This window comes from Thermochaetoides thermophila, assembly GCF_000221225.1.
Source record: "Thermochaetoides thermophila DSM 1495 unplaced genomic scaffold scf7180000011820, whole genome shotgun sequence".
Classification (NCBI taxonomy): domain Eukaryota; kingdom Fungi; phylum Ascomycota; class Sordariomycetes; order Sordariales; family Chaetomiaceae; genus Thermochaetoides; species Thermochaetoides thermophila.
This window is the reverse complement of record NW_006383036.1, coordinates 1,718,888-1,732,881: the sequence shown is the minus strand read 5'-3', so window position 1 is coordinate 1,732,881 and position 13,994 is coordinate 1,718,888. Positions and strand designations below refer to the sequence as shown.

Sequence of the window (13,994 nt, the reverse complement as noted above, 5' to 3'; positions counted from 1 at the left end):
TAGATCGACACATGGATCTGGGCGCATGGCATCGGCTGATCGTTGGCCATGGGCCATCATTACGTGTTTACACTACCTGCACAAGCGCTCGAAAATGTGGGATGAGATAATCCAGGATCACACCAGCTGCCCTGCCTTGCTCAAGAAATGCAAGCTTAATGCAATGTTTGATGGGGAGGATTCATCTTCTTGAATTGGCTAAGTAGCATGTGTGTATATGTAATCGCTTTCCCCTCCCCAGCTTGTCCTATGAGTAAAAATCTATGACATCATCCAGTTATAGCCTCGAGATAGCCTTGGACAGCTGATTGCGGCTCTTGTTCTCAGGCCCTCAGAATGATCACCTTGAATACCCCACAGCACAGCCAGGTTTCAAAATCTGGAGGATACAAGTTTGCTTGGCTTTATGACTTGTTACACTTGGATTTGACTTAACTTTTTCTAGGTTAACACAAATAAATAGGGCGCTTCACTCCTTCATATCTTTTGCAGAAGATCTGAACCGCCCTCTGCGTGGTTTGTTGCCTCTCTGACGACGAGAATTTGGCTTTTCCTCACCTTAAAATAATATGTCTGGCCTTGCTTACTCAAACACATTCACAACGCATCACAGCCGGTTGTTTTTTTGAATCCACTAGAATTTTATCCGTACCAGGTCGTTGCCACGTCTAGTGGTTGGCGGTCAAGTTAGAGGACAATTACCCCAGAGAGATCGAAGGGAAACTTTGTGTAACCTATTAACGAGGGCCTTGCGGATGGGATGTCGTATGTCAATGAGTCCAAGAGTTTCTGAGCTATTCTATATCACCTAAACTGCCTTTCTGGGGCTCAGGTGGTCAAATTCAAGTCTAAAGACACAGGAATATGGAGCCAGCCAGCCAACCAGATAGATGGCAATGGCTTTGATGGCTTTCCAACTTGTCAACCAGTCAAGCCCAACTTCATACACGCGAATGTACATGGTTCTCTCCCTGGAGGAGGAAATAATCATAGCTTCGAGCGGCTTTCCAACCCCTGACCGGTGGGGTCCAAGTCCATTCACGATGATGGACGTGACTTGCTACCAAACAAGGTAGATGACCACCGCAAGCCTGATCCATGGGCCATGACCAAACTCCTAACGGCCTGAAAAGCATGACAGTGGTTTCTTTAAAGGCCTGCTTCTTACGCCCTCCTTTCTCCATCTTTATGTCTGACTCCTTTCGCAACTCCGAGCAACAGACTCTATGATCAATCGCACTAACTGAGCGCTAAGTTTTTTTTTTTTTTCGTTTTGTGAATTGTGAAAACATTCCCTTGTATCCAGTTGCATTTCAAGAGTCAGACAAATGGAAACCAAAAGCGATGGTATTGGGAGACGAGATGGGAGATATGAGAAGAGATCCAAAGACCGCAGATATCGCGAAGAACGAAAAAAAAAAAAAAACTCAACGTCCTAATCACTCGAGCCATTACTCCTCGCACGCAGGTGGCGGTCACCCTCACTAGGCACAGTGTGGCCAGAGATGGCTTACGGGTGCTTCCCTGCTTTGATCCCGATCACTCTCCAGCTCAACGCATTGATATGCCCCTTGGGATTCTCCCGGTGGATTTTGTTTACTAGTGCTGTTGGACTCATTGGAAGGTTGCACCGAGATGATGCTAATCCCTACATCTGTTCTCTCTAGCTTGGTTTATGATCGTGTACCTTAGGCATGTTGCAGAAAGTCTTTCATATTTCTGTTTCTTTTTCTTCTCCGTGATCGTTGTTGTCAATTGTTTACGGCTACAGAGCCATCTCTGGCCTCTGCAGCAAGCTTCTACAGGCTCAGTCAGAGAAATTGGAATTGGTGTCAACCATGTTCAATCCTGAAACAAAAACACTGAAGCTTCCATCCGATCAAAATAGGCGACATAAGATGGAACGGAGTAATGAGCTCTCGTTTCGGATCTTGTGGGGTGGGAACCAGGAAGGCCAGACGAAGTCTTGGCATGTCGAAGCCAAATCCCTTGCTGGAGTTGCTGCTTGCTGGGCCCCTTTGCCCCACAAGCCCACCAAAGTTCCCCGCCCCCACTGTCGGCCTGTCGACTCTTCCGATTTCTGCCGCTACTGACCGCCTAAATTCATCGTTCATGGACCATCATCATCGCAGCTTGGGACACCACTCCATCCACACGACTAGCTTTCCAAGCAGCGTCCGCCCAATTATCTTCTAAGTAACCGCAAACCATAATGGGTTGGTTCGACGGCTGGTTCGGTGGCAGCAACGCCAACTCAGACCCCCTTCGCAAGCTGGACCCGAAGCTGCGCGAGTTCCTCGAACGCGAGTCTCCCATCAAGTACAACGCCAGCTCCCAGTCACAGTCGCAAGCACAGCCGCAATCACAATCACAATCACAGTCCCAGTCCCAGTCCCAGTCACAAGCATTACCACAAGCTCAGCAACAAGACCCCTCCAAGCCCCCTGTCCCTCCCGAATCCCTCTTCCCCGACGGCCGCTACGCCCATCTTTGGAAGACCTACAAGCCCCTCTCCGCCGTCGAAGCCGAGACCAAGACCGACTCCGAAAAGCTGCACGACATCCTCGAAGCCTACAAGGAACGCCGTGCTGCCATAGGCCGCGCTGCCCTCGAGAACTGCGCCGACCAGCAGGCCGCCTGGGCCGATTGCATGAAGTCTGGTTCCTGGTCCGCGCGCGCAACCATGTGTCGCGACGAGGTGCGTGCTTTTGAGCGCTGCTATAATGCACAGAACAGGCTGCTCAAGGCCCTGGGGTACCTGAGCGTGCATGGAAGGGGTCCTGAGGTCGATGAGGAGATCCAGATGCGGGCAGACGAGCTGTACCAGAAGATGCTAGCGCAGGAGAAGGCAATTGAAGAGGCCAAGAGAGAGGGAAGGCCGATCCCACAGTTTCGGTCGGTGTTTGAGGAGGGCGCCGCAACTGCTTTTGGCAGCACTGGCACTGGCGACCTGCCGGAGGAGCCGAGTGCCGAGACGCTGGCCGCGTGGAAGAAGAAACTGGAAAAGCTACCTGAGGAGGAGAGGGAGGCCGAGGAGCAGGCGCTGCGGGCCGAGTATAAGGCCAAGGTGCAGATGGCGACGCAGGTGCATAATATCTGGAAGGAACAGGCAAAAGAGAGAGAGGCGCGCAAGGCCGAGGGCAAGGATACGCTAATTGATAAATGGAACAGTTTCGTCTCCTCCATCACGGGGAGGTGAGCTTGCTTATAGTGTTATTGCTGTACGGCTTACAGTATACGCTTATTCGTTTTTCCAATGTACAGTATTCGGGCTGCTTCTTGTGTACATAAGCATATACGTATGCATTTGCATCTAGTTGGCAGCATCACAGATTGGTTGGTTGATTAGTTGATTAGTTGGTTAGTTGGTTGGTTGGTTGGTTGGATATCATCAATCGTATCATCATTTTTTTTGTTTGGTGGGGGGTATCTGGCATCTCTGTCCTCCATGCTACACCCTACGTTCCAACACGGCCGCCGCTCGCTCCAGAAAGGCGTTAAACTCTTTGATTTGCTTCAATGCTCCGCCGCCGTCGCTCCGCGAACATGCCTGATCGGCCACCCGGCTGATTAACAGCTCTAGGTTGGCCAGCTCAGCCTGTTTCTGCTCACTGGCGCTCAGCTCGGGCGCCGCCCGCCCTTGCTCGACCGCCATGTCGATGTCATGCATGGCTGTGGAGAGGGAGATGTGCCGCTGTGTAAAGTCAGTTTTCAACTTTTGATAACCGGGAGGAGAAAAAAAAGCTTACCAAAGCTTTCTCTCGCTCTGCCTCATGCCTCATGCGCACCGCATCCATCCGCAGAGCGACTTGTTCCCTCTCAGCCCGCACCCGCAGGATCTGTTCCCTCAATGCTAGCCGTTTCTTCTGCGCGGCGCGTAGCCGCTTGCGCAGCGAATGAAGTGTATCGACCGCAATTGTCTGGTCATATCTGTGTCAGCGTCGGCTCACAAAACATATGCGCTCACACAAAAAAAAACGCTTACATGCTCCAACAGCCGAGTTCTTAACACCTCCGCAAATGCCTCCAATGCCCTGTACATCGTCTTATGTTCTCTCCTCGCCGCCCTCCCTGCCTCATCGTTCCCCGTACCCTGCAGCTTTTCCTCCAGCTTGCCGAGGTACGCCTCGATGAGCTCCTCGCACAACTTGCTGAGCACGTCGATTGCATTAACCCCCGAGGCGTTGGCGAAGGGGATGGGTTCCAACTCCACTTCTCCGCGCTCGTCTCGGCTGTCTTTGGCATGAGGGATATCGTTGTTGGTGAAGCGCTGGACCGTGATTTGAACTGAGCCCTTGTCCTCTGGAGCATCCTCCTCGTCGCCATCGCCGCCGGTTTTTCGGGGTTGCTTTGGTCTGGGCTTTCGTTTTGTTTTTGGCTTCCCCGGTGGTTTAGCTGCAGGCTGAGTCCGGGGTTTCGCTTTGGTTTGTGGTTCTGGCTCAGGCTGCGGTGAGAGTGAGGGCGATGACCTGGCGGGTGACGGTCGAAGTTGTGATTTAGGCTGGGATCTGGGAGAGGTCCGGAAGCTGGCAGTTGGCGGTTGAGGTTCCGCTGCCGGTCTGGCTCTCTTTTTCGTTCTCCTGGCAGGCTCTTGTTGCTGTGCCGGGTCCGTGAGCTCCCCTTTTCTTCGGCGCCGTTTGACTGCCGGCGACTCCTCTTGAAGTTCCAATTCCAATTCAGGAGAGCCTGCTGGTGACGTGCGACGGGGTCGTTTCCTCCCCAGTCGCTGCGCTGCCTCTTCTTCGTTGTCAATCTCCTGGGCCTCTTCCTGTTCTTGTTCTCCTTCCACGAGTGCTTCTTGACTCCGCAGCGCGGATTCTCGTTCTCGTGCGGCTGGAGGGCTGCTTGTTTGTACCTCCGTCGCCCCAAGGTCTGCTTCTGCACCTGCCTCAATCGCTTCATCTGGCGCTCCTTCTGGCTCTCCCAGTTCTTTCTCTTCATCACTTTCTTCCAACCCAGGTTCATTATCTTCTCCCTCCACCTCTTCTCCCTCCACCTCTTCTTCCACCACCTCTTCTTCCCCTTCTTCCCCCTCTTCTCCTTCTTCCATTTCTTCCCCCACCTCCTCATGCTGTCCCTCTTCCCCATTCACATCCATCTCACTTCCCGCAGCCGTACTGGCGTTCAATCTCGGGCTTCTCCTCTCAGTCCCGGCACTAAGTGACTCTCCCGAAGCCATCGACCTTGACCTCGATCGTCTCATAACCTCGCTCTTCCTCGTTGCCACACGCCTTTCAATAGGCGAGGACGTCTCCAGCCCCAGCTGTCCGGACCTCTCGGCCTCGGCATCCGCGCGGTCTACATCTGCCAGCATCCTATGCAGCAACGCGCTGGACCCGACCACGGGTGTCGTCCTCTGTCCGGCCGCAGCGAGCCGCAGCCGGCGTCGCTGGCCGCTCCCCGGGGCGTCGGCCGGGCTTTCGGTCACCATCTCCTCATATTCTTCTGGGCCGGGGCCGCGTACGGGAGATGATGGGTCGAAGGAGAGGCGTTTGGTGCGGGAGATAACGCTGGAGAGCGTGCCGTGAGTACGGGGGGAGCGCAGCGGCTGGTGAGGAGCTGAAAGGGGGGGGGCGTCAGGCATGGATTGATCGTAAGGAGAGGGTTCTTGAGGGGAGACGTCGGGCATTTCTTCGTCTTGTGGGGAGGTTTGTTGTTGGTAATGGACTGGGACTGCGGTGTCTAGGGCAGCTGTCGAAGGGGCGACGGATGGGGGAGGGGGAGAGCTTCGCAGGGTAGGTATGACATCGCGGTCGCTGTCGAAGTGTTTTCGCTTCGCAGATGTATTAGGTATTGGCCGTAATGACTGCTGCTGCTGCTGATTGGAGGCACGGCGTGCGGTCGGCGAAGACGGCTGGACGTTGTCGTCGTCGTCGTCGTCGTTGTCGTCATCGTCGTCGTCGTCGATGTCGTCGTCTATGGGGGGATCTTCGGCGACAGGGATGACGAAGCCGAAATCAATTTCGCCGACGTTGTGTCGTCTGTGGTATGGTCAAGGTCAGTTGACTGTTGGCTGTATGTTAAGCCCTCCAGATGTTAGAGAAGGAGTTCTTACCCAGCGCCACGCATGCGGTCGCGCATGCGCTCCTCCCCTGCGATGGGTTAGGTTAGCTCATGAACGTCTTCTGGACTAGCGTTGGCGTCCGAGATTGGGACTCTGGGAGCATACGGGTCGCCATGGTGGTGGTTATGAGTGGGCGAATGGGCGTGTTTGGAGGGAGGTATCCTTCCTATAGGTGTGGTACTGTTTCCTATATTTCAATGCTTTGGTATGTCGCATCTGCTCCGTCTGACATCTTCTTAATCTTTGAGAATGGAAGAAAAAATATCTGAGTTAGTTTGATAACGCTGCGCTGTTGTAATGCACAACCATTACCATTACCATTACTATCACCATCACCATTCCCGGGTTGTCGGCGTTCGGCGTGCTTGCGTGTTTGCGCTTTTGCTTGTGCTGCACCATTAACGAGTGACGCGACTCGCGGCTCGCTCCCGAACCCAAACCCCAAAGACGCGACGGGACGGCCAAGAACTTCGAACCCAGCGGATTGTGGACCCTGCATTTGGTCCCGCCCGCCAAGAACGCGGGGCTCCCGTCATGCACCCTAACCCTGAGACAGCCGGTGACGCATTACGTCTTATCTGCTTCCCGCTCTGGAGTCTGGGGCTGCTACGCTGCTCGGCCTGTTGCCTGCCCGTCGTGTACTCAGCCCGACCCCAACCCCAACCCAAGCTCCAATTCCCGAGCTGAGTTCTCCTGAGTCCTGCCTCGCCTTAAGCCTACCTACCAAAGACTTTCATCTTCGAGGCCACTTAATCGCCGCTGATGTACTAAACAATTTCGATCATTACTGTGGACATTGACAGACAAGATTTAGACGCCTGCACTTCTGTCCTCGGGCTTCCTTTACCTCTAAGCGCCCTTCTCGACCCCTAAGTCCGCTGGAGTTTAGGTAGTGCCATCTCCATCGCTATCGCCGTCGTCGTCGCCATCGTTGTCGCTGTCCCCTCTTTCTTCAATGTTCTGACCGATTCTAAGCAACACCCAGTCCCATACCGCAAACATGGCCTTCGGGGTAGGCAGCTGTCCATCATTATTAGTTCACTAGTTCGCCACGCGGCCATTCGAACCGCCAGCCCCGTTATGTACTGACGATCTCCGCAGTTCTTCAGGATAGCGGCAGACCTGTCGCACGTCACCTCCAAATGCATCCTCCTCTTCTCCATTCATCGAAACCGGAGTTCCGAAGGTAAGTATGCTGGCTTGTTCCCCTCGTTTTCCCTGGCCTCTCCCAGCTAACACATGTCTTCCCAGGCGTCTCCCTCTTGACCCAGGTCTTCTACGCCCTCGTCTTCGTCACCCGATACACCGACCTCTTCACTGAGACGCATGCCTGGAACTACTGCTTAAAGGTCTTCTACCTGCTCTCGTCCTTCTATACTATCGCTGTTATGCGCTTTGTCTATCCACGCACCCGCGAGCGTGAGGTTGCCTGGAAGCTAAGTGCTATGATCTTGCTTGGCAGCCTGGTGCTGTCGCCCTTTTTCATGCTCATCTTTGAGCCTAAGTACCTGTGGTCCTTCCAAGACGTACGTTTCCCCTATGTCCTTTCCCTACCCCCCCCTTCTCCCCTCTCATCCTCACTTCATGGCTAATCTTTACTTCGCAGTTTCTCTGGGTCTTCTCTCAAATTCTTGAATCTGTCTGCGTCCTCCCACAACTTCTTCTCCTCCGTCAGACCACCGTGCCGACCGTCATTACCTCCTTCTACATCGTCTTCCTCGGTGCCTACCGCGCACTGTACCTGGTCAACTGGTTCCTGCGCGAACTCGATCCAAATGACCGCCGCCCGAACCCGATCTCTGTTATCTTCGGCATCGTGCAGACCGCGTTGTATGCCGACTTTGCCTGGGTCTACTGGTCTCGTCAACGTGTCAAGCTGCGTAACGGCGGTATCGTTGATGCGGATGACCTCCGTCGCGGCTGGCTCCTGCGCCGCATCTTTGGCGCAAAGCCGCTTGCTAGGGAGATCGATGGAGAGGGTGGTGATGAGGAGAGCGCCCCTGCCCTTGGCGGCAGCCGTGGAGGGTTCAACCACCAGCCGCTTAACGGCGGGCGGCCGTCTCGTGCAAAGTGGGGTTCCCGTGGGATTTCCATCAGCGCCGACGAAGGCGTGTTCGATAGTCGTGTGGACGACGACGACGATGACGATGTAGAGCAGGGCGTGACGAGTGCTGCCGCTGATCCGGATGCTAAGATGCGTGATCCGGACGAGCTGGCGCGCGCCCTGGACGATGACGACGAAGACGATAATAATGCCCTGCCAGGAGCGTCGAAGGGGCAAGTCAGTACGGAATCTTCGAATAGTATTTCGCCGTCTTCTGCGAAGGGGAAGCAGAGCAGGTCAGAGGAAGAGAATGCATGGAGTGCTCCTTGACGTTAGTGGTTATTTTCCTGGCGGCTAAGTCACGGTGTGTGATTAGGTACAAGAGGAGCTAAAACAAGGTTTGGTCAAGGTTAATAACGCGCGCATACGCCCGCGCAAACGCATGCTTTTTTTTCGGAACAGAGGTATCCAAATAAGGGACAGTAGGGTTAGGAAGAGCCTGGATATTTTGATCTGGCTTTTGTTCATGAGATGTACCCTCCTAGTACATGTGGATCTATATATCTGACTGAGTGTCAAGTAGGGACCGGGTTCTTAGCTTAGGTAGGGTCACGGAACAAAACTTGGGCGTCTCGGCGTACTTCCAACTTTTTATCTATGCCTTTTGCAAAAAAAAGAAAGAAAGAAAAAAGAAAAAAAGTCCAAATAAAAGCCTAGTTTGCGAACTTTATGGATTATCACCAAATATCGGGGAAATATCCATTTGCAATCTCTTTTTCAACTTGGCAACTAAACCTGATGGACCCAAGTAGCTAAGATAACTAATCTTTCGTTTTCTACTACAATCCCAGCATCATCTCAAAGGATACCATGTTTGCTCTAATCATCATCCCGCAATCGCACAACATTCGGACCCACTCTAGCAAGGCTCTCTCTTAGCATTCTCAATGTCGCCTTCCTCTTCGCCTCGCGTGCCCTCAGCTCCCTCTTCTCCTCCGCGGTGTACATGCTCAGTTTTTTCTTCGTCGGCGACGGTGTCCCAGTGGCAGCAAGTAGACCACGTGGCGTCGCCGTGCCCACAGACCCGGGCGACATGAACATTGCCCGCCGCGACGATTGGGGTGTGACAAACGGCGAGCTTTCGCGACTACGACCACCGCCACCAGGGGTAGCGGGGACAACTGTGCCCGCGCCAACGCCATTCCCATTCGGAGTACCAGCTGGCCCCAGAGACCCGATCCTCAGCTTGCGCATCTGGCTCTCGAGCACATCAATATCGCCCGATCTCTTCTCTGCCATGCTGGTCATCTTGTTGATGGTACGAATAATAGCATCGACCGTTGGTACCTGAGCGGCGCCAGCGCCACGACGGCCGCGCGCCGCATTTGCTGACGCAAGCTTGGCCTTGAGTACGGTGAGCGCTTCCTCAGCCTCGGTAAGCAGCTTGGAGAAGGAGGCGTACGAACGGCGCAGCTCGTTCTGTTGCGCCAGCTGCTCCGCGCTCAGCGGCAAGGCCTTGGTCAGAGCGATCTGATCCGGGTCGACCTGCGCATTGAAGAGTTTACGCAAATCCTCCTCCTTGGCGCGCAACTTGGCGAGGTCTCGCCCAAGGTTGTGGATTGCGGCCATAGTGCCTTCAACGTCCTTGATGCGACCGGCTTCGAGCTCCCGCGCAAGTTTGTTGTCAATCATATCACCAAGGTCGTATGCTTCGATCAGAACCCAGTCATCCGGCTTCTCAAGGTCATCCTTTTGCCTGCCGCCCGGCTTACCGTGTGAAGTGTGACCCAGGATGAAGGACTGCAGCGAGCGCGAGTTGAGGCCCAGACGGTCAATCATGCGATTAATGTCGCGCCAGAGTGTCTCGCAGGCGTTGGGCACATCGTCACGGCCAGGCTTCATCGGCGCAAGTTTTGTGTCGACGGCAAGAAACTCGTTCATTCGTAGGGTCGGCTCGACCTTAGACTGCAAGATCTGCTGAATACCCTCGTCCTCCGGGTCCACGAGCACCTGCTCCTCTGCCTTGAGCTTTTCAGCCAGCTTGCGCTGGGCCTTGACATTAGGGTCGACTGCAGGCTTCTGACCTGTCGACATACCAAAACTAGCAGTCTTCTGGAGCAGGCCCTTTCGTGACGGTACCGGTGTGGTGTCAACGGGCCGAGGAGTCTCGGTCGGTCTCAATATGCTGCTCCTAACTACGCCACGGACCGGGCTGGGCGACCGAGGACTCACGGGTAACGGGCCAGCCGCAGGGAACAGGGGAGGGGCATTCTTAGTGATCTCTCCGAACAATGGCCGCGACTGCTCTGCTACTTCGGAGCGGGAGATAGTCGAGAATGTGCTTTCAGCCATCCCGCCAAGCGAGGTGTGTGGCGTGTAGCCAGGCGTCATGCTGCCAAACTTGGCTGTTGGGCTGAGGTCTTTCGCAACGTCAACACCGCTGCCTTCGCTGCCAGCTTCTGACTGCTCCTCACCTTCTTCTCCTTCCTCCTCCTCCTCCTCCTCCTCCTCCTCTTCCTCCTCTTCCTCCTCACCCTCTCCTTCTTCTTCTTCTTCTTCTTCTTCTTCTCCTGATTCAGCTTCCTCTTCTTCTGCCTGCCCCTGTTCTTCTTCAGAGGCGCTTTCAGGAACTGCAGGGATGGGCTCCGCCTTCTTTGCTAGCGGTTTGACTGGGAGATTAGGGGAAACAGCAGGCTCTTCAGCCTTGGTTTCCTTGGCTTCAGTCTTCGGCTTGGCCTTAACAAAGTCCGGTGGCAACGGCACCGCTTCAGGTTTCGGAGCTAGCTCTTTCTGGGGCTTCGGGGTCTCATCATTGCCCACCTTGAACGCCGCCTTCGCTGCTGCTCCAGGTGAGCTTTCTGCTGACTCAGAAGATGAAGAACCCGGTTGAAAGACCGCCTTACTAGTGGTGTCTGGAGGAAGTGGTGGCTCGGAAGCCTTGAGAAGATTCTCCTTACTCTCCTCCTTGGGTTTGAGTGTATCGAAGATAGACTTCGGTTTCTCCGCAGAAGTCGGCTTAGGCGTAGCAAAAATGTTGGGCATGCTCGAGGCTACCGGCTTGGTGCTGCCGAGCAGAGTTGAGAATCCAGATGGCGTCGTCGTCTTGAATTCGAACTTTTGAGGTGCCGGAGTAGTCGTAGGGGTCGTCGACTCAAAGATCGACTTGGGCTTCGTCTCAGTCGGCGGAGGAAGAGGAGGTGTAGTAGACCGCATCTCCTCATCTTTCGATTCGGCGGCGCTAGCAGGCTGCTTGGCCGCATCCTCAAGCGAGAGGCCAAACCCAGTGTCGAAGAGGGACTTGCTCTCGCCTTCTTTCGGTTTCTCAATATCATGAGCGGCCGTGGGATCCGCTTTGAACGTGCTTCCCAGGACAAATGGCGACGACCCAAAAGCGGGCTTGTCGGTCTTCGTGCTCGGAGGGGGGAAGGCTGTGTCGGTGTCCATCGACACTTCGGGAGCAGCAGAAGTCAGTGGTGCACCAGGCTTAGAACTGAAGATGCTAGAACCGCCTGAGGGAGCGCTAAGTGAAGCAAAACCGCTCTTGGTAGCAAAGCTGGCGAACCCTCCCGAAGACGGGGCGGTGAAACTGCTGCCAAACACCTTTCCAGGGGCCGTGCCAGCACTTGCGAAGCCGGACTGTCCGAACGCCGGTGCCGCGCTGGTCGTCGAACCTGTGGCCCACGGAGAAACCTTCTGCCCCAAGCCGGGGAACGAAGCTTGGCCAAATGCGGGCGCTGCCGGCTTGCCAAAACTAGGCTGGCCGAATGTCGGCGTGGACGACGCGGCGCCTCCAGCGGTGGCCCACGGTGAAGCCTTGGTTCCCAAGGCCGACGGACCTCCAAAGGCCGGTGTAGCCGGACTCGGGGACCCGAATGTAGGCTTGCTAACGGGCGACGCGAACGCCGGCACAGGGGCTGTCGAGGATGCGAGCGCTGGGGCTGGAGACGCAGGAATGACTTCGCTGCTGCCGCCAATTCCTGAATACGTTGTCCCCGCGCGAATCGACTCGTTGTATACAACCCACCACGATGCCAAGACGCCCTCGTTGTTGAGCACCCATAAGCCAGGAAGAGGGCCAGGGGAATACTCAATTTCTTCATCTGTCGGAATCGGCTTGTAGACCTTCTCCTTGCTGGACAGATCAAGCGCGACGCCAATAGGGTAAGTCTCCATCATATCCTCACTCATCGGCAGCTGCGCGCGCCGAGAGTCGTCAGCCAATTCGGTAGTTGTGAAGACATTGGTGATGGCGTCTGCCGGCTTGTCAGTCGCCAAGGGTGTCTTGGACCGGGTGAGCAAGCCGATAGTCTCGACGGCAGTCGACGAAACCAAGAGCAGGTCCTGGAGGTTAGGCGGGAAGTCCTTCAGTCGCAGAACGGTGTGATGGGGAGTCTTGTCGGCAACGAATGGCTCGACGGGATCGTTCAGCTTCTGGAAGGTAAAGTTGGGGGGGCTGCCTGACGACTGTTGCCTGGTAATGACGTGGTAGACGGTCTTGTCGTCGGGGTTGGTCGAATTGGTTGGGTTGTGGATAGTGAGAAACACGTTGTTCTCTAGCCACACCACTGAGGAGACATGGTAGTCGCCGAGATTAGGCGGCTTGGGAATGTGGGCCTTCTCCGTACCATCAGGCGTCATCTGGTAAATAGAACCGTCCGCCATGCCAGCAACGAGCTGCTTGCCCTTGGTGCTCCAGGCGGCGCAGCTGACCTGGGAACGCAGGGTCGGCCCATTCGGCCCCGAGACGAGCGTCCTCTCGGCTAGATTCGCCATGTAGAGATTGCCATTGGTCGTGACAATGGCACAGAAAGCGGCCGACTCAGGCATGGGGTTGGGGGCCAGCTGGCGCAGGGTTTCGCCGTTGGTGGCGAGCTCAAAAGCAGACTGGGTGTTTCCCTGAGTGAGCGAGTTGACATCGTATGCTCTAAGACCACCGCCCGTCTCGGCAGAAAGGACGAGATATTGTTCGTCAGCTGTGAAGGCCAGCTGCGAGATGCGAAGCGGCAGCGGAAGCTTCGCCTCGGGGTTGAACGGCCGCACTTCGCTATCCCCGTTCTTCTCGGCCAGGAAGGCCTTCCGCACCGACTCGGTTGTGGCGACGTGGACAGCATCGGGGCCAGCGGCAGCAACTAGGCCCTTGCGAGAAGCGATGCTGAGCAGGGACGCGGTCGGTGCCGGCGGGGGAGACCACTTTGAGGTCAGCTGGACTTTCGCGTCGCCAGCGAGAGCGAGAAATCCAAGACCCTAGGAAGCAATCACGGTCAGCAGAGACGACGAGACAAGGCACATCTGACACCAGTCAACAATCTCACTCATGTCCAGAGACACGCACCTCTGTCTGTATGACCTCAAGGTCCTTGCCCTGCGTCACGCCGCCGCCGCCCCCTCCGGCATTTCCAAAGCTAAAAGCCATGATGACTGCTGCAAGTTTCGCCGCCCTCGAAGCGAGATGTTCAGCTGTGCGATGCCGCGCTAGTCATTGGCGAGATGCGTTGTCGATTGGGGCAGCTGGGGAATCCGCAGCCGGCGAAAGCGAGTTGTGAGTTGCGAGTCGCGGTTCGCGGTTCGCAGTTTACGGTTCACGGTCGATCACTCAATGGCAGCAAGCGATGTTGAAGCAGAACAAATCGATAGACGGGAGCCTGAAGAAGCCGATGGATAGAGTTGGCGTCGAGATGCGCCTTCGAATAGAAAGGATGATCAATTCAGCTAACTTGAAAGTGCCTAAACAAGGCAAATTGATTTTTGACTTCAATATGCTGCTGCTGGCCGCAGCGGCAGACGCGAATGTCTTTTATTTTCGGCGTCTGCGTTCTCGACGGCGAACGGGGGACCGATACTCAAGTCCGACGGAGATCTGGGTTGCCGGGGGTGAGGAGGACAGGG

The 13,994-nt window shown here is 55.3% G+C and overlaps 4 protein-coding genes across 4 annotated transcripts; 2 read left to right on the top strand and 2 right to left on the bottom strand.

The window, feature by feature from the left end:
- Positions 1-2,212: 2,212 nt before the first annotated feature.
- Positions 2,213-3,199, top strand: CTHT_0054680 (uncharacterized protein; the record flags this gene model as incomplete). Its single annotated transcript, XM_006695739.1, has 1 exon — positions 2,213-3,199. One exon carries the CDS (start codon positions 2,213-2,215, stop codon positions 3,197-3,199), a length of 987 nt encoding a protein of 328 aa, XP_006695802.1.
- A 252-nt stretch (positions 3,200-3,451) lies between these two features.
- On the bottom strand, positions 3,452-6,179 carry CTHT_0054670 (uncharacterized protein; the record flags this gene model as incomplete). The annotated part of the gene is made up of 5 exons (XM_006695738.1): positions 3,452-3,694; positions 3,750-3,920; positions 3,986-5,981; positions 6,056-6,092; positions 6,170-6,179. The coding sequence occupies 5 exons, from the start codon at positions 6,177-6,179 to the stop codon at positions 3,452-3,454; spliced, it is 2,457 nt and encodes an 818-aa protein (XP_006695801.1).
- An 885-nt stretch (positions 6,180-7,064) lies between these two features.
- Positions 7,065-8,438, top strand: CTHT_0054660 (uncharacterized protein; the record flags this gene model as incomplete). Its single annotated transcript, XM_006695737.1, has 4 exons — positions 7,065-7,076; positions 7,166-7,250; positions 7,316-7,590; positions 7,671-8,438. The coding sequence occupies 4 exons, from the start codon at positions 7,065-7,067 to the stop codon at positions 8,436-8,438; spliced, it is 1,140 nt and encodes a 379-aa protein (XP_006695800.1).
- A 549-nt stretch (positions 8,439-8,987) lies between these two features.
- Positions 8,988-13,521, bottom strand: CTHT_0054650 (putative nuclear pore complex protein; the record flags this gene model as incomplete). Its single annotated transcript, XM_006695736.1, has 2 exons — positions 8,988-13,352; positions 13,441-13,521. The coding sequence occupies 2 exons, from the start codon at positions 13,519-13,521 to the stop codon at positions 8,988-8,990; spliced, it is 4,446 nt and encodes a 1,481-aa protein (XP_006695799.1).
- Positions 13,522-13,994: the final 473 nt, after the last annotated feature.